The sequence below is a fragment of the Magallana gigas genome, chromosome 5 (assembly GCF_963853765.1).
Source record: "Magallana gigas chromosome 5, xbMagGiga1.1, whole genome shotgun sequence".
Taxonomy (NCBI): domain Eukaryota; kingdom Metazoa; phylum Mollusca; class Bivalvia; order Ostreida; family Ostreidae; genus Magallana; species Magallana gigas.
Window position 1 is genome coordinate 37,663,141 of NC_088857.1, and position 20,002 is coordinate 37,683,142.

At 32.9% G+C, this 20,002-nt stretch overlaps 2 protein-coding genes across 2 annotated transcripts; both read left to right on the forward strand.

The window, feature by feature from the left end:
• The first annotated feature begins 144 nt into the window (after window positions 1-144).
• LOC136269581 (cytochrome P450 2B4-like) lies at window positions 145-6,943 on the forward strand. Its single transcript, XM_066084970.1, has 8 exons — window positions 145-849; window positions 2,122-2,341; window positions 2,661-2,784; window positions 2,887-3,040; window positions 3,672-3,808; window positions 5,038-5,134; window positions 5,565-5,774; window positions 6,042-6,943. Exons 1-8 carry the CDS (start codon window positions 483-485, stop codon window positions 6,227-6,229), a joined length of 1,497 nt encoding a protein of 498 aa, XP_065941042.1. The 5' UTR covers window positions 145-482; the 3' UTR covers window positions 6,230-6,943.
• A 1,642-nt stretch (window positions 6,944-8,585) lies between these two features.
• Window positions 8,586-18,156, forward strand: LOC136269544 (cytochrome P450 2B4-like). The gene is made up of 8 exons (XM_066084971.1): window positions 8,586-9,182; window positions 11,087-11,309; window positions 12,473-12,599; window positions 12,696-12,849; window positions 13,366-13,502; window positions 16,740-16,836; window positions 17,210-17,419; window positions 17,663-18,156. The coding sequence occupies exons 1-8, from the start codon at window positions 8,822-8,824 to the stop codon at window positions 17,848-17,850; spliced, it is 1,497 nt and encodes a 498-aa protein (XP_065941043.1). The 5' UTR covers window positions 8,586-8,821; the 3' UTR covers window positions 17,851-18,156.
• The last annotated feature ends 1,846 nt before the right edge of the window (window positions 18,157-20,002 follow it).

Consider the following 20,002-nt stretch of genomic DNA (forward strand, 5'->3'; position numbering starts at 1 on the left):
AACTCAGATCGTTCTCGTCCATACGTAAATATCGGCCATTTTCTGTGTTGGTCGCTCTGATTTTCATCTCGCCCTCTAGCTAAAAACAAATGAACCTGTGTTTTGAAATAAACAGTTTCTATTCATTTCTGTTTGATAAAGCAGTTATTTAACGTTAGAAAGAGCCATAGTCCAATTAATCTTTTCCATCGTTGTACATGTACATTAACGTGTATAACCCTAAACTTAAAAGAAAGGTCCTTTTTCGTGTACAGGCAATCGCGTAAAATTCAGAAGAGTGGCTTCGTTCGATGAGGATGTTAATTGTATATGAACAATCCCAATTGTTTTTTGCGTTTTATTAATGAGTCTCTGCTTTCCCCCTGCATTCGTCAGTGTTTAATATCAATTGAACAGAAATACATCCGTTGTTTGACAGATGACGGATCAGAACCAGACAACACAGACAACACTATCCTGACGAGATAACACGGGTGTCAGACATGGAGAGACAAGTGGCCTTATTCTCGGATTTTTGGACTATTCTCGGAGCTTCTTCCATTCTTTCACTTTGCGCGTATGCAGCCACACGTGCACTGTGGGGGAGACGGTACCGTCTACCCCCGGGGCCCTGGGCGTGGCCAATTATAGGCAATCTCCCACAGCTGAAGGGTAAAGAGGGATTTTACCACTATGTACGTAGATTTAAAAAAACTTACGGCGATATATTTAGATTGAAAATGGGTGTCCATGAAGTGGTGTTTGTGTTTGGACATCAGCACGTTCAAGAAGTCCTGTGCAAAAACGGAGCTTTGACCACAAGACGTCCGAACTGGATGTACATTCCAAATAAGATCTTCAAAGGAAAAGGTAGGTACAGAAAATGGCGTGTTGTTCTATTTAATTAGTTATTGATTTACTATGTATAGGATTGTCTGCTGTAGTCTTTATTTCTCGTTGTAAAAAATTACGATGCATATATTATCATTAAAAAAAAAACATTAGATGAAAGAGAAGATATAAATTAACATTTTCATCAATGGTTTTTATTTGCAACGACAGAACATTTCTACTTTTTAAACAAATCATTTGAGAATTTGTCTTACTAAGCAGTATAAGAATAAAGATACAGTTGAATCGACATTTAAATTTTTAAAAGCAATTTTACAATTAAATGTAATTGTGTGCGACCCAGTTTTTAAACCGTTTGTATATAATTATATCAAATAACTTTTAAGACAAATCACCTTAGTCGCGGATGAAGAGTTATACCAGGTACGTGTTCAAGTCGCAAAAACCTGAAAGGGTGGACATACTCCTTAAAGTGGGGAACACATTTATTATAAATCCGTTTTAAGACAAAAATAAAAACAAGATTATTCATAATAAAAAGTGGGAGGGGGGTGGGGGTGGGGGGGGGGATGCATAAGCCTTTGCTGGCCTGCAACCAATTTTCGCCGATGACCATTTCTCGCCAGTGCATTGTTACGTCATTTTACCAGCACATAAAATCATACGAATAATGAAGTAACAATGAACTGGTGAGAAAAAGGTACTCTGCGAGAATCGGTGGCACCCCGGTATAGTTTGTCCAAACGGAATTGAATTCGTCCTGGTTTTTTTGTGTGCGTGTGTGTTTTTAGTACTAATAGTAGTGCTTAACAAATAGGAACAGGGAAGGATATGAAAGTGTTGACGGTGACATAATTCCTTCACTGGATCTTATTAATTTACACCAAACAACAACCAGTTAAGAATGTGTATTGCACTGTATTTTATATTACTGGCGGTTGATAGAATGGAAGTTCTTCTTTCTTCAGGCAATTTTTGTCGCTTTCCTTCCTGTTTGGTTTTATGCTTTTGAAATAAGATGAATATGCTCTTGAACAGGTAAATAAAACTACAAAATTGAAAGTGTTTTTTTTTTTAATTTGACAAATATATATTCTTAATTTTTGATTTTTTTAATTTACATTCATGCATTGTGAAAAAGTCTTTGATCAAAAAGTGTGATATTTAAATCGAAATATTTTAATATCATTTTGAAAAAAAAAACTTTCAAGATATCGGTCAATAAACTACAAAGTGTCTGACTTTGTACATGAGAGCGTTAAAGCTTATTGTGAACCTTATCAATTATAGGTATTTTATGGAGCAACGGTGATACGTGGAAGGCTTTGCAAGACGTGCTGAAGTCAGCACAGGGAGATTCACGTGTGGTTACGTCTTTACAGCGCTATCTAGCGGCAGAGTATGACGTATTCCAGTCACATGTCAAAGACACGTCGTCTGCCTACGATCTGGAATTTCTTATCAGACAGACCTCTTTCAACTTTCTTTCTGCTTTCCTTGTGGGAAAAAGGTTTTTTTTTTTTTCAATCATCAATAATAACAAGAATCATGTCATCAATTCATTAAGATTTTGAGGAGTTTGCACACACAGATATTAAAAGCAAACATATTTTTTTCAATGCAGATGCAAGAGCTGTTTTATGCTCGAACAAAACAAAAAATACCTTTTGATCAGTTTTTTTTTTACAACCAGACATATATTAGAAAATGCAAAATTTGAATAACAGTTGGAAAAAAATTATCAAAACGTAAGAAAAGAATAAAAACCGTTTCTTGTTATCATTTATAATTGAAGAGGTAAACTACGTCATGTATTTTATTCAACGTAGATACAGTTACAACGACCCAGCTATGATTGAAATCCGGGACAGATTGGCAGAATTAGGCGATTCCACAGCCTCAGCTAACCTGGAAAACTATCTTCCATTTTTGGCCAGTTTTGAGCGGACTAAAGTGTGTAAAAGTTATTAAATAATAAAAATCATTCCAATGTAAACTATAATTATGCTTTTATTAGAGACCAGATTATGTATATTATTATCATTTATAATTTAGTTTCAAAAAGCCGCTGATAATCATGAGATTATATTTAACCGGTTCCGAGAGATAATGAGGGAGAAGAGGAACACTCCCAAAGATCCGCCGACAGATTTCCTTCAGTTCTATTTATCAAACTACGAACAAGAAGGATCAAAAAACGATATTTCCGGTAAGATAACGAATAAATGTGCATCAAAGTACTGAAATGATTGTAGAATTTGTTGTTATATGTCCCTCATAATGAATTGCTTCTTTTATCAGGCCAACGGAAAGCATTAACCACAATCGTTAAGTACATATTATACCTCCTAAAAAAGTAACAGCAAAAAAAAAAATAAAAACAATCATTGAGGCAGGTGTACCACACGATGAAGTAGGGTTATTCTTTCATCTTATTGTGGTTTCAAAAATATTCGTTAAATTCCTACGTTCCTGGATTTTGTTGTTAAATCTATCCACAACACAGACGTTCATCAAAGTAAAATATGTAAATATATATTTATAGAATCGTTACACACAAAATTTACGTGGTCAGTAAAGTGAATTCTATCAAATCCACGAAAACCGTGTGCCAAGAAGATATTGTTTTAGATCGATCCTTGTACGAGTATTAAACATTAAGTTCAATTAATTGTACGACAAATACTAGCATATAAAGTAATCAGTGGAAGCTAACGAGTTTAGTTTTGACCAAATTCAGTTTAAGCAATCATTCCTTTGCAGTTTGTAAACTATAAAAAGTATTATTTTGTTGAACTGGTATCTGTCATTTGGAGTTATTAAACTTTTTGTACTTTCAGAAGCCGACCTACTACAAACTTTGATTGACATGTATTTTGCTGGAAAAGATAATCTATTGCTGAGCACAAAATGGATACTGATGGCGCTGGTGAAGTACCCGGAAGTTCAGTCTAAATGTAGATCGGAAATACATCAGGTTTGTCAAGAGGAATTATCTTCTTATACACTCATTCGAACTAGGAAGGAATTCACTTCAACGTTCAAAATGTAAACAAAAGCTACTTATAACTCAACGAATGACACTCAAATTTTGGTTGCCTTACTGAAACATTGTAAACAATCAAATGGGAAAGATAATTTTTTACCAAAATTGTGACCATGCCCCTTTTACCAATCAGATTTCAGTATTTAACATGAAAGAATAATAAAATAAATTGTGCTAATAAGTTCTATAATGAATTGTGATAAAATCCTGGAAATTCAAAAATAATTCATAGTATAATATAAATTTCAAAAGTCTTTGGTTTAACGACACAGTGTTATTGTAAAGGTAATATTATGTTAGCATAAAGAATATGGGTGAATAAGGCGTATAAACTGTATGAGGGTAGATAAGATACTAGTACTATAAAATTAAAATATCAACAAATATCACAATTTCTTTCTAAATTATTGAAAACAATGTATATTTACCATAACATCGATTTATAAACCTTAGATATGTTGAATATTTTTGGAATAGGTAAACTGACGTATGCGTGTCAAAACCTCCAAATAGTTTCATTTTTAGAACTTCAATGTCTTTTCTTTTATAGAGTGGGTCTGAGCTCCATATTTTTGTCATAGTCTTTTTAAGGTTTAAAGGAAACCAAACCGATTTTAATCAACGAAAACGTGGAGAGATGACCCACTATACTTTAAAAATGCCATTTGTATCGCAACAATCGAACGTTTTAGAAAAATGATCAATATGTAAAAAAAAATTTATTATCATCAGATTAAAATAATTGTTTCAAACTCTATAGGTTTATAGAGCCTCTTGTTGCCGGTTGCAATATTCCAACATTTCACATACATGTATGTGTAGTTTATTTATCACTTGCAGTGCAGTGCCTGTGATTATGTAAAATCATGAGATGAGCACTTATAAAATATTTTCAAAATTAATCTTTCCGTTGTTGTGAAAAAATGATATTAAAAAAAGTTTAAACATGATAAACTTATAAAAGGGATTTAAGTATTATAATCCTATTATCAGATACTTCACCAGTCCCTGTCTTATACATCCAATATAGAACAATGGAACAATGGACAGGAAATGTAATTCATATTTAAAAATTAAACATTTAAGACAAATGAATTTTATTATTCTGAGAATCATGTATGTTGTTGATTGAAATAGAGGTTGTTTTTCTGTGATGACAGGTGATTGGCCGAGGTCAGAGAGTGCAATCCCAGGATAGGTCAAGGACGCCTTACACCCTGGCAACCATCAAAGAAATCCAAAGACTGTATTCTCCGGGTACGAACATATTGTATTTCTTATTAAGAAATTTAGCCCCACATAGCTTATAGTTTACACACGTCAGTTATTTACTTGACGATCGCCCTTTTATTTTTGTAAATATTGGGGTGATGCATTATGTTTTGACGTATTTTGAAAAATGTAACTGATCGGGTTTTCCAAAATAGTGCAAATAAGTGTGGGTAGAAATTACATATGTTGATCAATCGACCACTACTATCCTTATTTACTCTAACTTTAAACTTACCCCCAAAAAAAGGGGATTTCATACTTGGTTCGGATCCTCGGAATACTCCGGATTTGTGGATTATCTTTGTTTCAGATTCTGCGTGCTTCGTGTGGTATTCCCATTTATATGGTTGCATACTATAGAGAAGAATGTCTCTATGTTAAAATCCAATCAATACTTATGTTTGACTTTGAACAGTGACCTTTACGGTGTTCCACTATCCGGAAAAGGACATCCAGGTTGGGGAATATGATATCCCAAAAGACACGTTCATGATGATCGAATGCAAAGCTCCGTGCCGGGACAAACAGTTCTGGAAAGATCCTAAGAATTTTAATCCGGACCGCTTTATTGGGTTAGATGGAGAGCAAAAACTACCTCAAGGATGTTTCATGCCTTATGGAGCAGGTATACTTTTGATTTGGGCTCGTATTTTGGTTTTATCGGAATTTTAGTATTAGACTTTAAAAGAAAAGAACTTAGTCTAAGTCGATAGGTTATGCATCATCGGATACCCATAGCCACTATTAATTTAAAAATCGCAAAGCTGGTCAAGGGTTTCGGATGAGGAAAACAAGTATGATTCTTTGTATCAGCTATCTTCATACAAGTAACGATCAATATTTTTCAAAAATGTTTTGTATCTGTTTTAAAAGTGGTTTTTCTGCAATTCAGGACCACGATACTGCATAGGAAAATACGTAGCAGACATGTTTATGTACTCTCTTGTGGCCAATATACTACAGAACTTCAAGATTACAACCAGACACCCAGAGCAACCATTGTCTTTTGAAAAAGCTTTCAGTTTGTTCGGTCTCCAACCACTACACTTTTCAGAAATTACCTTAGTGCCCTTGGAATGAATCTAGACAACGCCACACCGCTGTGTATTTATAACTGCCAAAAATCAAATGTCTGATATTTTTCAAGGAAGCATATGAATCATATCATAGAAATCACTACATGTATTTGACCAAGCCAAATCTAGGTCGTTCATTGTCTATGTTAATGTTATGTTGTATATTTAGAAGAGTGACAACTAACATATACGTATCATTTTTTAATATTTATAAATATTGTACTAAAGTCTAGTATAGTGAATATCTGTCAGTTTTTAGCCGGGTTTTCCGTAGGAATCCGGTTATTGAAGTTCGGGCGGCCAAAAGAGTACCCCTTTTGTAGGTATAACTCTTCCTACAATTTTCTAGAAAGGACATTTTTGTTTTGTAGATCAATTGTACATATATCAGAGATTGCATATTACTTTGATGTTGATTTTTGATAATTTTTGCGAAAAAGTACCAGTTGTTGTACTTTGTAGGGTTTTTTTTGCAAAATATTGCGTGTTATTTCTTTGTTCAAAGCAGTTTAATAATGCTTAAAGATATTTTCTATAGTTTCGCACAAAATAATGTTTATTTTTTTTTGAAAATCGTATAACTTACAATATTATTAATATAAGCCTGGTCCCCGATGCCTACCGGAATATCCCGGAAGGCCTCAGGACCCATACTGAAGTGCTTGCAGTTCGGAAGGCCTCGCAAACCAGGCTATACGAATAAACCATTCGATTTCTTGCCCTGTTGTGATGAATTTTCTGCTTGAATTCGACAAAACTTGAGAAGAATAGGGGCGCATAAAGCCTTTTTATCTCTCGCATTCTAAATGTACGAACGACAAAGAAAAATGTTTACTGCTACGGTCTATCTTGTTACTCCAACTAGGGGATATCTAACGCCTCAAACGCCCCCGTTCTTTAATCAAGGCCAGTAATATATTGACTTAAAGTTATCATGACAAACAAAGTATTTAATTTTTTTCTTGCCACTACTATAATTTTATTTTTTCTATACTATTTTTAGACCTTTAAAAAAAAGATGATTTGTTAACAAGTATTTTTTTTTAAATAAATACATGTATATCGCAACAATTCTGACGGAATCTTTCTTAGCTCTTTAAGTTTTATGAGTTGTTGATGTACATTTTACAGGATTTCTGCAAATGAGTTCATCCTCTCGGATTTATGTTATTATCAATAAACCAACTTTAAGGTGAGGTAAACCTCATTTTCCCAACCTATAAAACCAAGCACTAAAACAGGATTTCTGTTAAGGGACTCAAGGACCATATTCTCGCATCTTTAGTACTTCCAAATAAGAGAACCATGTACCTCACATTAGCCTAGAAAACACAGTTTAGTCAAACATTTGAGGCAATACACAATTGACATGGTTTTAAAACATTTTGGTTGTAAACCTTAGATATTAATTTGTTAACATTAATGGTTAATAAACAGATTATTGTATTCTACGTTTATATGGATAAATGACGTATGAGTAAAATGGGGAAGTTTAATGGGAATTGCCCCCCCCCCCCCAGATTGTTTTTCAAATCAGTCTTTATCTGAAATTCTTATTTGGGACAAAATAATAGAAATTTTATTGAAAATTGACCTAAAGAACCAAATTCACTTGTTTGAAATAACTACAATGAAAAAAGTTTTTTTTTTCAGTCAGCTGCGACAAACAGGATAAAGGCTACTTACATGTTTATATATATATTATCCATTTCAGTGTAGATTTTTTATCGATCCCTGCCCGCTGCTCTAAATATCTAACAATGCAGTTTGTTTTTTTAATTCAATTTTAAAGAATAAGATAGAACCATTTTAACAAGAGCTTGGACTTTGGATAGTTGTGTTAGAAGCAATGTGACGTAAGTCTGTCTATTTCATCGCTGGCCACTCAGATATGGCCATTTGAAATCAACAAGATTTGTCTGGCTTTTGAGCTTTGTCTACGCAATCGGTGTAAATTTCGCTTGAACCAGCATCATTTTTAATTTGTTTTGACGCAAGAAATAGATAATTAGTCCTACTGAAAGTCCAAGGTCTTGTTAAAATGGTTCTAAGGAAAAAAATTGGACAGTGATACAAAAATGAACAAAAAAATGGTTCAACTTATTAAGCATTATATCATAATAATGTCATATGTGTCAAGTGTTAATTCTTGCGCTTGCGCGGGTATCACCCAGCAGAATTTAAATTAACAAATATGAATTTTGAGGTCGTCATCAAGTGCTACAAATCGGGTCCTAAATAATCTTATACGACAGTATGAACACTAAGTATGAAATATGTAAAAAAGAAAAAAAAGAAAAAAGTAAATATTATTCAAATTAAACATGCACACTGCATACGCAACATGATATTGATTATTATAATGGAATTTAAAGATCGCTTTAATTAAAAAAAAAAAATGTTTTCTTCTTGATTAATAGTGACTAATAGGTGTACTCGGAACATGTGGATAAACAGGCTCTGACTAATGATTTACTCACACTTTGTAATTAAAATTGTACAAAGTACATGTATCCACTGAACTAAAATGCATCCGTTTTGTGTTTTTTTTGTGTGATGTTTTTTGACACTTAATTGTCTAGATAACACAGTTATCATGGAGGGACAAGCGGCTTTATTCTCGGATCTTTGGACTTTCCTCGGAGTTTCTTCAATTGCAGTATGCGTGTATGCTGCCGCACGTGCAATGTCGCGGAAACGGTACCGTCTACCCCCAGGGCCGTGGGCATGGCCAATCTTTGGCAATCTTCTGCAGCTCAAAGGAAAAAAGGGAATTTATTACGATATCATAATGTTTAGAAAAACATACGGCGATGTCTTTAGGTTGAAAATGGGGGTCCATGAAGTTGTGTTTGTGTTTGGATATAAATATGCTCATGAAATCTTAGTAAAAAACGGAGCTTTAACCACAAGACACCCGAACTGGATGTACATTCCAAATAAGATCTTCAAAGGGAAAGTTAAGTACAATAAATGATATCTATTTATCTTAAAATGACCTTTGACTCAATACATTATATAAATATATAGTGCCTGTTTAGGGGGTAAGAGTTGAAATAGACACCCCGAGAAAACTATTGTCAACCGAGTGAAGCAGAATTGACAATGGTTTTCGATGGGTGTCAATTTCAACTCTTACCCTCCTAAACAGGCACTATCTATTTTTATTATACTGAATGTCTCAATTTTAAAGAAAACTTTAGTACTTTTATATATGAATTACGTGAATTCTTTGGCGAACCGTACGCACATAGTAACAATTCGTTGTGTTACCCGTTGCTAAGTGTGTTGCTAACGCTGAGGGTAATAGAACAGATTATCAACTGCGTCTAAACCAATCAGATTTCAGTATTTAACATGAAAGTATAATAAATACTGTTATTCAACATCTGTCCTTGTTCTAGTCTTGTTTTATACAATGACAGGAGATTGTTATAACTTTTTGAGGTTTTGATTTTGACAAATCAGTTGGATCCAGGGGCATAAAGGTACGTTTGTTAGCGGAAGTATCATGATACATTTGAATCGACATTACTTTTTATCCAAGAGCAATTTTACAAAACCACTGAAATTTTGAGAGATCCAATTTTGGAATCTGATTGATAATTACAGTAAAACACGTTTATAGCTAACACGCTTATAAAGATTTGACGCTTAGACCGAAATGATTTTCATTCCTAGTGACTTAATTACATATATATGTTGTAATCTTAATGAATGTAACGAATAACGCTTACAACGAAGCAAAATCGCCTGTCCCTTACCCCTCGTTATAAGCGTGATTTACTGTATAAAATGGTAGTGGAGACGCCTTAAAGCGGAGGAAGGCATTTAAATTCGGTAACAAGCCAAACTAGTTTTAAAAGTTGTAAAAGAGGCATTAACGTATTATGGCCTCGGCCTAATCGAGGCTTCATTTGAAAAGGGGGAGGGGGTCCTTCACTGCTCCCTGAAAAATAGGTATTAATAACTTGTCGATCTGAACTTAATTTGACCGTTTTTATTAATCTAGGATAAAGGTAGTGATTATCTTGTCAAACAAGGAATAGGGAAGGAAATTACGAACATAATGAAAGTGTTGACTGCGACATCATTCCTTTACTGAATCTTTAACTAATATGAAAAACAATCAATGAGTTTGTATTGTATTGTATTTTTTGGTGGGGGAGGGGGATGGAGGGGTGTCGGATGGCCTAGGATTTTTTTTATTTGAGTTTTATCTCTTTCCTGTCTCTTTTATTCTTTTGAAATAAGGTGAATAATTATGCTTGAAAACAGGTCAATAAAACAAAAATTGTAAAAGTGAAATTATTTTATACGACTATTTTTTATACGCTCTTAGTTTTTATGTCCATTAATTATAATTTATTTTAGATTAATACATTGTGAAAAAAGTCTTTGATTGGAATGTGTGATACTAAGATTGTAATATCCATTAATTTATTGAATGTTGGATATGGTTATGTTGGCATACAGAGATTTCAATACAGTGCATACGTTTTAAAATTGCGTTCGGTAAACCACAGTTCATAATTGAAGCACTGATTTTGGTTACAATATGGAGCTTTTATTATCGGCCTGTCAATACCAAGTATCATGGTGATACATGGAAGGCTTTGTAAAACGTTCTGATATCTCATGTTTTGATGTCTCTGCAACGCTATCTAGCGGCAGAGTATGACGTATTCCATTCACATGTCAAAGACACATCGTCTGCCTACGATCTGGAATTTCTTATCAGACAGACTTCTTTTTTCTTTCTGTCTGAAATATACATATTATTTAAAATATTGGTCGATACACTATGAAGCGTCTGATTTTGTACATGGTATAGAGCGTTTATTGTGAACCTTATCAATTTAAGGTATTTTATGGAGCAACGGTGATACATGGAAGGCTTTGCAAGACATTCTGAAGTCGGCACAGGAAGATTCTCGTGTAGTTACGTCTTTACAGCGCTATCTAGCGGCAGAGTATGACGTATTCCAGTCACATGTCAAAGACACGTCGTCTGCCTACGATCTGGAATTTCTTATTAGAAAGACCTCTTTCAACTTTCTTTCTGCTTTCCTTTTGGGAAAAAGGTTAATTTTCATATTAAGACAAATAAAAAGAATCATATATCATTGATGTAAATTTAGAGTTTTTTGACGAGTTTGCACATATGATCATTTTACATGCATTTAAAATTAGTATTGATATATATTTGTAAATATATAGCACAGAAATATCATTATTTCATTATTACACAACATTCCTAAAGAAATTCAATCCAAAATTAATAAACAGGAAAGGTTTGACGGGAACTACATTTTCGTGCTGGTTTTCTAGAGCAAAAATAATTATAAATTCATACATTTATAAAAATCAAACTCTTTTTATATTTTTTATGCACGCAAACTTATAACTTGTGATATGCTTATGTATAGGCTCTGTTTAACATCTAGATTTCAATAGTGACTAATTCGATTGAGTGTCAGCGTAAAGCATTGCAGATATACAGAAAAAATTTGAATTTTTTAAAGGCAAAATTCTCTAATACGCATAACTATACAAATTACATTGGATTTATAAAAAGTCTGATATTCAGATAAATTTTAGTTTTAAGTGCAAAAAATTATGCAGCTTTACATAACTGGTTTTTTTAAATCACCATATTCAATTTGATCATTTTGCATAATTTACAATATTTGATGTAAATACCCTGATTGGTTAGAAAAACTGGCGATGAATTTCAATGCAGGAAAAATTTCATGTTTACTGTAAAAAGGTCAAATTAAATGCGCCCCCACTCAAAGGGATGGGCACTGATCCCTCTTTTTCTCTGTATTTTTTAATGCCTTATGGTCTTCAAAAAAAAAAGTTGATTGTATCGGGACAATTAATTAAATAAGATAAGTACAAAGGACTGCAGTTTACAAATTCTTGTATGAAGAGCTGCATGCATTTTAAAATTAAATTGACATGAGATTTTATAGCACTTCCAAAAAAAACATTCAAAACTTTGTTGATAAGTCAAACACAAAGAATACTGTATTACTACATGCAATAAGACTTTTGTTTTGATTTTGAGAATCAGGCTGAACAAGTATTAGAAAATACTTTAATGGAGTAATAGATAGGAAAAAATATCAAAATGTAAGAAAAAAATTCAAAAACACTGTAAGCCAATGATTTTGATCATGTTAAGATAAATCGGAAACATATACATGTATAATGAAAAATACATGCATTTTATTCAAATCAGACACGGTCACGGCGATCCAGCTAGTATGAATGAAATCAGGAACAGATTGGCAGAATTGTTCGCTTTCACACAATCAGGCAATCCGGAAAACTATCTTCCATTTTTGGCCAATTTTGAGCGGGCAAAAGTGTGTAAAAGTTTTGAAATTATTAAAATCAGATTACTGTAATTTAATACCATGCTTTTATTAGAAACAAAATTTATTATCGTCATTTAAATTTAGATTAACAGAGCTGCTGCTAATCACGAGATTTTATTCAATCGATTCCGAGAAATAATTCAGAAAAAGAGAGACAATCCCGAAGATCCGCCGACAGATTTCCTTCAGATTTATTTATCAAACTACGAACAGGAAGGATCGAAAAACGATATATCTGGTAAGTTAACGAATAAATGTGCATGGATTGATAGCGGACTTTTGATTGAATTAAAGGTTGTTGTAAAGAACATAATATATGACCCTCATAATAAATCACATCTTCCAATAGTCACAAAAAAGAGATGTCTGTATCCACCAATTTAGCAGAATGGTCAGGTCAATAATACTTCTTAATTAACCAATTTGAAACCTTTAAAAAAAAACAACAGAAAAAAATCAATTATGGTGCCAGTTCTATAACATCTTGTGTATGAAATTACAGTGAGTTGTAATTTCACCATGTGCCATGAAGATTTCGTTTAAGACCGATCCTTGCTGGGATCCTCGCTGGGATGTTAAACATTAACTCCAACTTTTATCACAAATAGATAAATACATATTGAAAGCAAACGCATTTCGTTTTGACCAAATTTAATTTGAGCAATCACTTCATGATTTTATTAACTAGGATAATCATTATTTTGTTCAACAGTTGTGTGTAGTTTGCAGTTCAGTAAACTTTGTGTACTTTCAGAAGCCGACCTCCTACAGACTTTGATTGACATGTTTTCAGCGGGAGAAGTTAATCTTTTTATGAGCACAAAATGGATACTGATGGCGCTAGTGAAGTACCCGGAAGTTCAGTCCAAATGTAGATCGGAAATGCGCCAGGTTTGTCAAGAGGAATTATCGTCTTATGTACTCATTTGAACGAATAAAGAAATTTGCTTTTTTTTTGGTAAGTACATCACTGTACAAATAATTTATATGCATGAACATCCATTTAACATCCGGATCAGTCATATTATTTTTTTTAAACCACTTTTTTAAACCATGTAAGTATTTATATTTACATTCTACTGTGTTTTTCATTAAATTATGTGATCTTTAAATAAAAATGCCCCTAAATGTAGCGACCTAATCACTGCGTATGAATTTACATGTAATTTACATAAGTAGTTCCCAAACATTGATTTCTATATTATCGGTTAAAAAATATATTTCATACATGTTGTAAAAACCCATTTTTAACAATTATTCAACAATAAAGTTAAGAAGGTTGGCACCTGAAATAATAGAAATGTCAATCATCCGAAAACCTCTTGGATATAAAGATGGGGATCTAAAATGTTCATTTGTTTTATTTGTGACCCATGTCACATGCCATTTTTTTTTTTTAGAAATGATAATTTTCCTGAAATTTTTGCTAAAATTTGACGTGAAAATTGATAATTTGAAGAAATCAAACAAATATTTATAGTTTGAACTATTATATAGTTATGATTTTAATACAATATGAAGTTGAACACAAGAAGTGACTATAAAAGTAAAATCTAAGTCAAAGTTTTAAAATTCTTGCTTTACTGGTGGCTTCAAAGGCCAGTACATAATGAATACAACAACAAATGTTACACAATTTGGAGTAATCAAATTATAACGCAAATAAAAAAAATTATAGTAATGTCATCTTTCCAAAACTTTGCATACAAATAGACATACATTTAATGTCTAATTTAAAAGTAATACAAGTAGGGGTCACATATAAAAAAAATTGAGGTATAGCATGAAATAAGCTAATTTTAGGCCAAAATTGGGGTTAAATTTTTCTTAACTTCTATGAAATATAAGCTAAATATGCCAAAATATATCGAATATTATTTAGATATGTTTTTAGAACGTCATGAATATATCGAAATACACAACCTATCTAGAAGTTCAGTCTGCGGTGAAAATTAGGAAGGCTAGCTAAAGTAACAGTATTAAAACAAGAAAGGTATGAAAATTGTTCATTTTCTTCTTGTAAACCTTTAACTGAAGGCAGGTATTGACACAACGACGTCAAAAATAATCATTTAATGCTTATATTTACATTCCCTTACTGATGAAATCAATTATTTACTGAAATAAATCGATACAAATTGCAGATCACGGAGGGAGTAAATACGTAACAGCAAGAACAGCTGTTTTAAACTGGTTGTCACACTCGACTGTTGAGTTGAGATCGATGAGGATGAAAATATAATCCATGAAAAATAACTCTTGAAATTTTGCTTTTAACAATAAAATCAACATTTTTGTTAAATAATTGTAAAACATGGTGCTTTGACAACATGTATGAAATATATTTTTAACAGATAACATAGAAATCACTGTTTGGGAACTACTTATGTAAATTACATGTTAATTCATACGCAGTGATTAGTTAGGCATTTAATCATCAACAAATTTAATGGAAAAACACAGTAGAATGTAAATATGATGATTTAACTACCCTCGAAGTACAATATTCAACGAGCGTACTTCTTGGGTATAGCTAAATCATCGAACTGACCCTAAAAAACAGCAATAATTGTATAATATTCACCTGCACGTGACCTAGGGGGTCCATATAACTTTTGATTTTCTCTACATTGGACTAAAAATAGATCGTCTGATGAAACATCGCGTTTCTCAATTTGAACTAGTCCTCTGCAGTTATAAAATGTATACATGTTATGAACAAACCGATAGATACAATACCTATATTGTCAATTGCTAAGAAACAAAATCCAACATTTTCGGAAACTGTATATACTAGAATTTCCCTCTAGGCCACACCAATCTAATTTCTTGTTCGTTGGACCCCGCGCGCTCGTATCTAAATAAAACTATACAAATAATGTTACCAATAATTTCCCGCATCCAGGAAATTCTGCGCTGTTTCTGTTCTATTTCCGCTTTTTTAAAAATACTATTTTAAAAAGTTTTAATTTATAAATCAGAAACAAGTAGAAAAAAATATATTTTATTAATTTACCGCCTAAAAATTTTGCCCACGAAAAAAATAAATTCTATTATCTAATCACTCGCCCGCTCGTGCTATTTTTGCATTTGATGTTCGACGAAGAAGAAATATTGGTGCGGCCTTAAACCCTGATTTAAAACAGTTTGGATTGAATAAATCAATGCACAAATCCGGATAAATCATCTAGCATAGTATAAGGCGCAATTGTCAAAAGGAGGTGAGCTCGACTACGATGGGTCTTAAATCTTTTCAGATAATAACTTTTATATATTTGTAGTACATGGATTTATCTTATTATTTACAGAAACGTCGCCTATAGAGTACTGCGACAAACTGCACTGCAACTGAAATTTAACGAATAAAATGAAGAGAATGTTTCGGGCTGATAGTTCTTAAGAACCACTCTCTTTAATTATTTTATTTAAAGTAGAACGAATTTTCAATTTTTTTTATAACAAGTGTCCCTTATTATTGTTAGAAACTGTTCCCACATCTTTATTTTGTGAAAATAAAACAGAATTAATTTTGATTGATTAATTTGTTACCGCTTGAAATATTCCCACATTTTACATATATGTAATTTACCCAGCACATGCAAAATAAATTAATCCAAGTGTATTTAAGTGCCCGTGGTTATGTAATATTAAGAGATATGTAAAGATAAGTTGATTTTTTTAATTTAAGTAATCTTTCCATGGGTCTGAAATCTTTATATTAGAAGAAATAGAATTGAGGTTTTGATCACAATCTTACTATTAGACACGTCATCCTGTTGTACAACCAGAACAAAATGAAATTTTATATTCAAATATATAAATTCAAATATTCGTGGCCTTTTCAGGTTTTATTATTCTCCTTTGGAAAAAGAGCTTTGTATAAGGTTGTGGGAATTTTTTTTATTTAAAATATTTCATAATTTTTAACTAAATAAAAGTTTATTGATAAAATATCGTATTAAAATTTTTAATGTAGATTTTATGGGTAATTTGTTGACCACATTCCCTTCTTGACACAAATGAGTGACCCTGATGTAATTTTGAAAGTATATGTCATTATTTGCAAATGACCAAATATTTAACTTTAACACGTACGTTGATTTAGAGGGTTTGTTTCTGTGACGACAGGTGATTGGCCAAGGTCAGAGAGTACAATCCCAGGATAGGTCAAGGACGCCTTACACCGTGGCAACCATCAAGGAAATTCAAAGATTGTATTCACCGGGTATGGAGATATATTATTTCCTTTTTTTTTAAATAGACCCCCCCCCCCCAGAGCCTATAATTTACAAATCCCTGTACATGTAATTTATATGACAATCATTAGTTTATTATTGTAAAATCTGTGTCTCGCGTTAATGTTTTGACGCATTTTAGAAACAGGAATTGGGTACCGCTATTCAAATATCGTGCAAAATTATGTGTTGGTAAAAAATTACATACAGGGGTAAATATAGACCCCTACTATCCATATTTACTGTTGATATTGAATTTTCAAGTTTAAAAGTTTTGCGTGTTTTGTGTACGGTTTCTGTAGACTACTAATCAGAATGCTCTTTGATGGTATTCATTGTGTTAATACTGATGTTTGACTTCAGTGCCCTTCACGGTTTTCCACTGTCCGATACAGGACATCCAGGTTGGGGGATACGATATCCCAAAGGACACGTTCATGATGATCGATTGCAAATCTACGTGCCGGGACAGACAAGTCTGGAAAGATCCGGATATCTTTAATCCAGACCGCTTTCTTGGGATCGATTTGGAGGGGCAACTTCCAGAGAGGTGCTTCAGTCCTTATGGAGCAGGTGCACTTTAAATTTTATTGTAATAAATTGAAAATATTGGCATATATTTCAGTTTTATAAGAATTTTATCCGACTTTGAAAATATAAAGCAACTGTTGGCCCCGAAACAAACCCTGAGTCTCTATGCATTTCAATAACGCAAAGTGGTCGATGGTTTCTAATGAGGAAAACGTTTTATAAGAAATCTTCATTTGTATCAATAGTTTTCAAATGTTTTGTGATGAACATTTTTATGCAATTTAGGGCCACGATACTGCATAGGAAAATACGTAGCAGACATGTTTATGTACTCTCTTGTGGCCAATATACTACAGAACTTCAAGATTACAACCAAACACCCAGAGCAACCGTTGTCTTTTGAAGATGTATACTGCTTGTTCGGTCTCCAACCACTGCACTTTTCAGAAGTTACGTTGGTGCCCCTGGAATGAATGTAGACTATGCCACATAGATATCTTATGTATTGAGGACTACTAAAAATAGAACAATGCCTGATTGTTTTAAGAAAGCAAAATTAATGTATCATACAAAGGATAAACCATTTGACCAATCCGAACCATCATATTCTACTTGGTTTTCATGTACATACATGTATTTAAAAAAGGGACATTAATTAACATATACGTATCATAATTTGATATCTCTTGTAAATACTGTTCGACAGCCTTTGTGGATATCCGAAAGTTTTATTTATTTGTTCAAAGAAGTTTGATAATAAAGATATTTTTCTATCGTTTTGTACGAAATAATCTTTATTTTAACAAATCAAAATAAGACTCGTACCCGGGACTTTCCGAAGTGCAAGCACGAAACTTCGGAAGGCCTTCGGAACCAGCCTAGATAAATATATACATTTCTAAAACCATTCGATTTCTTGTGGTAATGTGACGAACTTTCTGATTAAATTTGATAAAATCTTATAAAAACCGAGAAGAATAGGGGCGCACAAAGCCTGTTAAACCCCTTTGGAATATAATGAACGACGAAAAAGTGTGTATCGACCAAATAAATGTTTGTTGCTACAGTATACCTTCATTATTCCAACTATATCTAATGCCTTTTAATATAACATCGTATTTTTTCCAAGCATATGATTGGTCGATTGTTTTACCATGTATTGACCTCATCAAAATGCTATAATTGTATATTTACATTTTCTAATGTCTTTGTCTTTGATAACATTACGAATCAATTTTTGAAGCCTAAAACCCAATAATTTCATAAAAGATGAGCGATACAAGATGCGCGTGTCTTATAGCATAACCGAAAAACGTAGTAAATGAAAAAATAGTGGCTTTAATTAATGTTGGTTAAAAGTGTAGAAATTGGAAATAATATGAAATAAAGAATCATTCTTTGAATATTATGAGGTGATAATTTCGGTCGGAGCGTGGTCAAATTTATCATAAGGGCGTTATTGGATTTGACCTCGCCCCGACCGAAATTATCACCTCAGAACACTCGAAGAATGATTCCTTATTCCATAATAAAAAAAATACACAAACCTGTGAAAGAAATGCATTTGAAATCGATGAAAGGGATAATTTTCGAGATAACTTCATTGTTGCATTACCATTTTTCACTTGGAAAATTCACAAGACGAAAACAGATTTCTTACGGAGATTTATAATTGGGAATGTTTACATCCATTCGGAAGTCACTCGAAATACCTCGCACAATTTTTCAACGTTATCATCCGGGTCTGCTGCAATAGAAAATCCCTGCAGACATCACATTTCTTAACTGTGTATTGAAGCCCAATAAGCTAAAGGGTGCGTTTCAGTGGAAAAGTCTTGGAAAAAATTTCATACTTTTGAATGAACATCATTTGAATCCTGAGGTATTTGTAAATATCGAGTAAAAAAGCAAAATGGGATTCGAGGATATCTCGGGACAGAGTATAGACTAAATAAATAATTTGTTAAAAAGTATTTTTTATGAAAATATCTCCACAGTTCCGACTTAACCTACCTTAGCTTTATTATTGCATGGTTGTTGATGCATTAATAATTTACAGGAGTGCTGCAAATATGTTTACTCTCTTGGGTGTATGTTATTATTAATAAGCCAATATTAAGCAAGGTGATATAAACCTTATTTTGATCCCAACCTATAAAACCAAGAACCAAAACAAGATTTCTGTTAACTCAATGTTCCAATTTTGGCTTCTTTTTGTATTTCCACATAATCGAACCATCCTAGAAAACGGTACTTCAGAGTACTATACATGTATATCCCCTGAACACCCTTTGCAACAAAATACCTCATCAAAATTTTATAAACGCTCTGTATCAGCGGTGCGTCTTTTTACCCCAATGAACCCCAATGATACCCCAATGAACCCCAATGATACCCCAATGAACCCCAATGTTACCCCAATGATACCCAAATACACCTAATGATACCCCTATGATACCAAATGATATCCCAATGATACCCTTATGAACTTTGAAATATTAATACCCCAATGAAACTAAATGTGTGCATAGTTAAAAGATCTTCCGCGCAAGCGTGTGAATAAACACCGTACAAGTATATAATTAATATCAAGGGTTTTTTTTTCCTTTTTGTTTTTGTTCATTT